An 8,643-nucleotide genomic window follows, 5' to 3' on the forward strand; every position below is an offset into this window, starting at 1 on the left:
TTGGGAATCGAGTTCATGTTCCTATCCCTAGCACCTCATCGCCGCGGTGATATGGTGATACGGTGCTACGGTGCTAACTTCACGCACATTCATTCTTTAAATACTTACAAGAGACAGTAACTTTATGATACAAATATCGATACGCTACATAGTATAAACAGCGCAGGAATGAAACATATCCATATAGTCCTTCGGTGGAAATACTGCACATACCAATACTGTAAGTTTGTTTTATAAAGGAGAAAAAAAATATTTATAAAACATACTTATTTATGTTTTATTTTATATTAACTATTTGTTATCTTGTGAAAACAAAACCTATAACAAACTTATTCAAAATACTCTGGCAATATAGCTTATATAAATGGATGGATTTCATTTATGTGTAACATTTTTTCTTTGTTATTAAACGTTCCTTTTTTCTTCTTCTTCTCAACTCTTTACATATCTATTAAAACACTATCACTATGTACATGAACGTATTATACAGGTATTCTGTGCGTTTATCTAAATTCAAGCAATATAATTGCGCAGCTTTCTTCTATTCAATATAGTGGTCAGATAACATCTTGTAAATCAATTAGACTGACGACGCCGGTTTTTTTTGCCCTTTTACAGCTGCTTTCGGTGATGTTAAGATATTGAGTTGCAAGATCAAAGGTTAGCGCTATAAGCAGCATAGTTAGTTGCAAAAATCAACACTAGCGCTGTTTACAGCAAAGTATCCTCTTGAACGCCTCTCTAAAGTCCGAGTGGCAGAGAGCGTAGTAGTAGGGATTGACGGATGAGTTTAACGTCAAAAACCACGAGACTGAAACAAATGTGAAGGGTAATGATTAAAACAGTATTAAAACTGTTGAATTGTTCAAATGAATAGTTAAGCCAGTCTGCTATTGAGGAAGCCAAAACAAAATTGACTTTGTGGATTGTTGGTTAATATATATATAAATATATATAAAACCCAGGACTCAAAATTGCAAATCGAAATTTCATTATAAATCTTCGTTTGAACCGGAAATGGCAGTAAAATGATATTGCAACCTTGCGAAGCCAACAACAAACCTTGTTTATTGTATTTTGTTATTTTTTCTTTGTTATTTGTTATTTTATTTGCAAACGATGCCAATTGATTATGGGGAAAAAAGGCATCCAAAATACACAATGTCGGCTACTTAAAAGCAGAATTAGACACTTTACGAATGTGAAACAACATAGTACGGCAGGCAACGGTGTGTTTTCTAATATTTCGATAAGAAAACAAGCATTATACTTACGAAAGTACCATATCGTAGGTGGGATACAGTTTTCACAGAAAGGATGTAATGTGGTTGAAATATTGAACGGCATCCATGTGATAATAAATGTGATAAGAACGGTACCCAATATCTTTAAAATACGGTTATCTCGGTGTCTCTGAATTCTAGTAGCCTGTCTGGCCGCCAAATCGTCTTCTTTTTTAATTTCGTCTTCATTGCCTGTATGTAGCTCGGGTTCAGTTACTTCTATTGTTTCATTACCAGATTCTTTCTGGCTTTTACTTCTGTCAATCAGGGATCGTAACCCTGAACAACAACCATTGCTAGATGTGTTGTTGGCGTTATTCTTAAGACTTGATTGACTAGATTCTTTTTCATCCGTTCTCTGCTTTAAACACTTTTTAAATCGGGTAGACTTTCTGGCTATCTTCAATATTTTGTAATAAAGAACCACCATAACAATCGTAGGAATAAATACAACCACTGAATTTAAAAACAACGACATATATTTGTTTTCGAAAACCACAAGATGACATTCAGTGTCTGACCTTTGTCGTACATCTTGAGTATATGGCCACACATACACCCATGGTGCTGAAAAAAGAAACGAAAATACCCATGCTCCAGCTATCATCAATAGTAGAAGTCGCTTGTTTCGAAATTGTCTATATCTGAACGGTAAAGACAATGCTAGGTATCTGTCGACACAGATAAGGAAAATATGTGCAATTGAAGATGCATTTACCAAAAGAAATATATCGCAAAAGTGTCGTCCAAATTTCCAGTATCCTTGAACAATAAACACAATATTGAGAGGCATAGAAATAGCACCAACAGTGGCGTCCGCAACGGCTAGGCTAACAAGCAAGTAATTGTTAAGAATTTGCAGCTTTCTCTCTTGTGCAAATGCTACTATGATAAGGACATTTCCAGATATTGTAGCTGATGAAACGCATCCACCAAAGACAGATATACAGACTTTTCCAACTACGGACAAATCATGTAAGTCGTGAACCGCTGGTGAACTATTGTTGTTTTGAAGAGGGGTTGTAGCTGTCCCATTTAACGTATTGTTACCATCAATGCTTGTTGGGTATAGCGACATATTCTGGGATTTCACACATTGCCACACAACTACCAGCAACAACAATCGGGAATTCATAGTCATGCCGTGAATCTGAAATTGAACAAAAAGCATCTCTTAATTAACATGCTTAATTATCCATGTGCGATGACAAACTTCGAGTTATTGTATGTCATACATATTTTATTTAAAAACTGTTACTTGACGTTGAGTGTTTAAGGAAGGCCTTTACAGAAACAAAATATAGTTATTTAGATGTGTTCATATATTTCTGGAAAAGTGGTCCTATGGATGAAATAAATGCGTCCAGATTACACAAATCAAAGTCTCAACCTCATCTGTAATGGTGGTTGACGAAAAAAACATGCCCTTCTGTTTGTTTACAAAGATTGCACCTTAATTCTAAAAGTCATCTTAGTTCTCCACATTGTACCTTGCACTTCACTATGCCGAAAGGTACAAAAACCGTCAATATTTTAATGTTCAATCTATAAAATTTTATGAACGTCATCCACCACGTACCGTAAATTCCAGAGTGTTCTACCTACATATATTCATATTATGAAAACATCGAGTCTAACGCTTAAGAGTTTTAAAACTGTTTCCTTTTTCGCATTAGTGTTGTTACTGTTAATGGTTGATTACATTAGAGAAAAATCAATAATTATCTAATTGATTCAAGCTTGTGTCAATGTCTTTTTATAAACAAATGTATCACGTGTTGGCGACATAATGCTTTCATTGGCCAATTTAGGATTTTAAACAGTCTGCTAGCTATGCAAGGGGTATATGTTGAGTTAAAACATAATGCAACGATGAATAACTCTCATGATATGACTTATCGACTGTTCTCTGTGACTCTACATGATTTCATTAAAAACGATTCGAGAAAAATAAATTTGAACCAAAAACACACATAGAACAAACTGGAGCTCAAGCGTCGGCCGATAGAGACAACGATGCATGTTTTAAATTAATATCAGGCTTACAATGCACATACACAACATGCGAGAACAAAACAAAACTAGGTGGTATTGCTGGAGCAAAGAGGTGCCAACGTTTAAGAATGCTTTAAATGTAATTGTCTATTTAATACAACTTACAATGAGACAATACTGTATCCACGCCACTGTGACGAATAAACATTCACTTGTCTTGTCAGGTTTAAAATGTCTGTATTACTTTTACTTTGTTATTGCAATTTGGAACGTGCAGAAAGAATTCAAATCGCTTTCTGAAAGAGCTTATTTCCGCAGTCTACTAAATATGAGTATAAAACATGCAGGATGCACTTATTTTGCAGGGTTATCACAATAAATCAGTCTTTATTGCATCCGTGTTTTAATGCAGAAGTTGAAGTCTGCAGTCCAGTCAAACTTACTTAAAAGTTAACTTACACCGCATCTCAGTGAATGTTTAATAACTGGGGGCTTGTTTCACGAACAAATTTATGTTTGTTTCTGACTGAAGTTATTATTTACGCCAATTATTGAGAATGACATCAGTAGATGCCTAATCTGTTTCACCATCATTTTATAACAAAAACTTAAGTTTTCTTTACGAAATACGATCTCAGGATTCAAGCGAAACACAGCTTGTTTGTGTATTTAAACCAGTTTAGAGGTGGATTGTTACCAATACAAGTGACCTTTTGCTTATTTAATGCATTATTTTTTTTAATAAAGTAACAGCGAATGCATTGACTCAATGTTCACTAGTACTAGTAACTTCACCGATTAGAACACTGTCAGGCACTTATTACTGTTGTAAATGAGCGTTTTCAATCAAATAAAAAAAAAATTCGGCATTTGTGTGTATTCTGTGATTTAAAAAGTCTCTCTATGATGATAAAACCCCCATATTTTTCTTGGTTAGATAATAAATAAGACATGTTTTGGTTCAATATAATATTTTATCTTGAGTTTCCTGGTCACACATACTTGAACGACAGGTAAGCCTGAGACGAATATCGCCGCCTGCTTGGTCGAATACACCGGGTCGACTCAACAAATCCACCCGTTGTTCTACGCGGTCTTCTTAAATGTTATCATCAGGGGACTTACACTATTAAGCCCGAGGTGGAGTTTAACACCACCCGCTTTGGTGTGTAAAGATACATGTAGAAAACTATCGCTGTACGTACATAAAGCTTTTGAATTAAGAAATACGTTTGTTTATATTTAACATATCTAATAAGTTTATATCTATATAACATTATAAAATATTATTGTTTACTTAATCTAACATTTTTTTTCACTCAAGAATAAACGGAATAGGATGTAAGATTAAACAAGTGATGTTCAAGTGAACTTGCATCTGGACGTAGACGAATATAATACATCCTGGTAAAAAGTGGAAATAACACTTCATTCAAATTAAAAACTAGCTTTTTTGCTTCTCGTGAAATTAAGCTTTGATCCGCTACAGAATAGAAAACGTGTAACCATCTGCAGAGGCCCGCTCAAGTGTTACTGTCTGCAGAGGCCCGCACAAGTGCTACCATCTGCAGAGGCCCGTACACGTGTTACCATCTGCAGAGGGCCGCACAAGTGCTACCATCTGCAGAGGCCCCTACAAGTGCTACCATCTGCGGAGACCCGTACACGTGTTACCATCTGCAGAGGCCCGTACAAGTGCTACCATCTGCAGAGGCCCGTACAAGTGCTACCATCTGCAGAGGCCCGCACAAGTGCTACCATCTGCAGAGGCCCTGAACGAAAACCAAATCCTGGTTTTAGGTGGCGCCGAAAATTAGTTAAAACACACCTTGTATTAAAATGCATGCATTTACTACGCTTAACGATTGATATTATGTTGAGGGATTTGAATGATATCTTTGTAATTTTCTGAATACTGAGCGGTAAAAATATAATATTGAAAGAAAAACGAGGTAGTAAATGAAACATAGTAACAAACCGAACTCGACGTGGTACTGGACGCCTGAAGAGCATCCTGTCACAAAATCGTATATGTACGTTATTACCACAAGCAATTAATATTGAAACTCTCGACCAGCATCAACTTATCATTGAAAACTTGTAAATTTACAATATATATATAAGAATATAACTCACAAGGGATTTGAAGACTGATAAAGTATCCATTGATACATACAACAATCAAAATATTAATATTTGGCTTCAATTAACTAGCAGAAAACCATTAACATTATTAAGTTTAATAACTCAGTATATCACGTATGCAACATGAATGTCGCAACGCCGTTGGTCAAAGGACTGGTCACGCAGTGACCCCGTATTTTTCCATATTGGGTGACCAAATTTATATCGTATCAAAGTGGCGTCTATTTTTCGATTCTGATGAATATTCCGATGAATAAAAGTAACGTTTAAACATGTAAACAGGTGTCGACGTAATACGTTACGGGGTAAGTAGGTGACCCGATATGGGTATATACGGTGCGTTGGAAACCATATTAGGGTTGAAGCTTCGCTCTCACCCGATATGGTTTCCTTTGCCCCATATATTACAACACCCCAAAAATTGTTTTCTAAAAATAATCAGTCCGCTCTGTCCAATATTGAATTTGTAAGAAAATCTATTGGCGAAATGTTGAAAAACGGCTTGGTAGTCCAACAAGATTGTCCTCCTCATGTAATCAGTCCGTTAAGAGTGTCCGTCAATAAATCTGGCAAGAAACGACATATTTTAGATCTTCGGCTAGTAAAAAAGCATACATGGAAGAAAAAGATGACATTTGAAGATTGGAAAGTAGGTCTTCAGTATTTTGAAAAAGATTCTTTTTTGCTATAAATTTGACTTGTCTAAGGGTTATTATCATATTGATATTTTCCCAGAACATCAAACATTTTTAGGGTTTAGTTTAGAAGGAAAATGTTACCGCTATTCAGTCGTTGCTCTTGGCTTGTCAAGCGCCCCTTTTGTTTTCACAAAAATGTTGAAATAGTAAAGTCTCGGAGATCTAATGACATTAAAATCGTTATGTTTCTTGACGATGGCTGGGTACAAACAAGAGCTGTGAGCTAGCTACCCGTGATGCAAATTTTGTGAAAGTCTTAACCAAGCTGGGCTAATCATAATGAGGAAATATCCGTATGGGTACCGTTACAAAACCTAGTATGGTTTGGTTTGTCGTGGAATAGCACTTATTATTCTATCAGTATTCCTGCACGTAGAATTGATGATTTCACTGTTAGAACTTGGTTCCTTCTGTTACTGCTAGGAAGCTAGTGTACTGGGAAACTTATTCCAATGATGCCGGTTATTTGTAATATTGCGAGGCTCATGTCTAGGTTTAAGTATTTACAGATTTGTTCAAGGAAAAGTTGGGACTTCCCATTCACACTAAATAAAGACTGTCCGTGTATATCCGAAATAAGATTCTGGTTCGAACATGTATACATTTTAAATTAAAGATCTCTAAGGAAACGTTTTGCCGTATATACTTTGGAAGTGCTTTCTGATGCTAGTAGTTTTACGTGTAGTGCTCACATTGTTAACAGGTTTTGTATTTCATGATATATGACCTCACGATGATGCAGATAAGAGTTCAATTTTCGGAAAATGAAAGCTGTATTTTTAGCATTGAGAACTTATATGCATATTTTATCAACTCATCAGGTGAAGTGGTTCTCCGATTCTCAAGTTTGTGTTCATGTCATAAAGGTGGATAGCACTACTTAAGAATTACAAGACCTGCTCTTAAGACGTTTAAAGTATGAATGCAAAATAAGATTTACCTTGATATTCAATAGATTTCGAGGGATTTGAACCAGGTTGCTGATGGTATAAGTAAGTACAGGAATACGGATGAATTGGAGGTTACTCCTCAGTTATTCAGTTAATACTATAATTCAGTTGTACGTTGGTACAACACTAGTCGTTGTTTGCTATGTACTACTTTTTGACCTTGTTATAACGCAGTTTCAACTCTTTAAAGTATTGCAATATTTTCAACAAATAGCCATCTGACTTTAATCCCAAAGTGGTTTTGATTACCCAACTTAAATAAACATCCAACCCTAACTATTATATCTCCCTCCTAGCAATTAGTCCCTTATTTAAAAAAAACCGAATGGTATTATACTATTTCTAGTCTGCCTACTTATTGAATCCAATTTTAATCTCAAATATCTACTTACCGCGTATCATCCTCTTAAGTCCCGAGTTCTCAACATAAATACGGCATTGCTACCCTTCTTTCTTTCAGGCAAGTAACCAGAACCATACATTATATTGGCCTTAAAGATCGGTTGCAGGAATATTTTGTTCCTACTTGGCGTGGAACATTCTAACAGAGCCATTTGTACTTTGTATATTAAGCATGTGTAACTGAAATTGTAGAAACAGTTGGGACTATTGAACTTAAATCAGTTGCCATTTCTTACTGGAACTACATGTTTGATTCTTTTTGAGCGGACATATAAGATACGGTTTGAAGATGCGTAACATATATGCGGACTATGGATGCGAATAGCATGTACATTGAATCCCAGCCTTACATTCAAATACTTGATCACTTGTGTTTGAACGTAATGAATACACACAAGTGTTTCAGTGCGTTCATCAAAGATTTTGCGCATTGTGAGCTTTAGTCAGATTCCAAAGGTATATTTCACGTGTTTATATTTGAATTACGTGCAAGACATTTGGCATTTGTATCTGTTGTAGTTGAAAAGATTTATGTCATGCTTGGTATTTCTATCAGGATAGTGAGCGCTTGTTTTATTACATAGTTTTAATAAAGTCCATATATCATGAAGTTTTTATTCGGAACATGTTGAAATTTACTTTATAAATTGCTCTTACGTATCCTATCCGATCCTCAATTATGTGAAATATGGATGCGTTGTGACCCGCAATGTGTTTGACGCATTCAAAATGGTATGTATTTGTAGAGCAATGCTATGTTAAAAAGTAACAAAAGCATATATTACAAACAGGTCATTTAGGCCTTCAACATTGCCAAATGTATCGCTTTACGTGCGAATTTAGTTGAAATGAATAAGTCAAGTCAATGCTTGATATATCCCCTAACTAAGATGCGTGAACCGTTTTAGTGATAATATAATCACCTTCATACGACCTAAGATTAGTTCAGCTTGTTACTTGCTTTCACTGGAGACGAACCCTGGCTCCATCGATGTACAAATTCATTTTGAAGTTCTATTGGCTTGATACACACATTTCAGCAATAACATGTCGGCCACGTTATGGAGCGAAATGAATACAGTGTGCCACTAATATGATTCTGAGTAAGTCAACACATGTATCTTGTGCGCATTTTACGAAATGTCACAATCATCATGACTTTTGACCCAT

The 8,643-nt window shown here is 35.6% G+C and overlaps 1 protein-coding gene across 1 annotated transcript; it reads right to left on the reverse strand.

The window, feature by feature from the left end:
* Positions 1-351: 351 nt before the first annotated feature.
* On the reverse strand, positions 352-3,555 carry LOC128244912 (muscarinic acetylcholine receptor M2-like). The gene is made up of 3 exons (XM_052963052.1): positions 3,444-3,555; positions 1,275-2,433; positions 352-811 (listed from the first exon to the last, which is right to left on the reverse strand). Exons 2-3 carry the CDS (start codon positions 2,422-2,424, stop codon positions 702-704), a joined length of 1,260 nt encoding a protein of 419 aa, XP_052819012.1. The 5' UTR covers positions 2,425-2,433; positions 3,444-3,555; the 3' UTR covers positions 352-701.
* Between the last annotated feature and the right edge of the window lie 5,088 nt (positions 3,556-8,643).

The sequence above is a fragment of the Mya arenaria genome, chromosome 8, assembly GCF_026914265.1.
Source record: "Mya arenaria isolate MELC-2E11 chromosome 8, ASM2691426v1".
Taxonomy (NCBI): Eukaryota; Metazoa; Mollusca; class Bivalvia; order Myida; family Myidae; genus Mya; species Mya arenaria.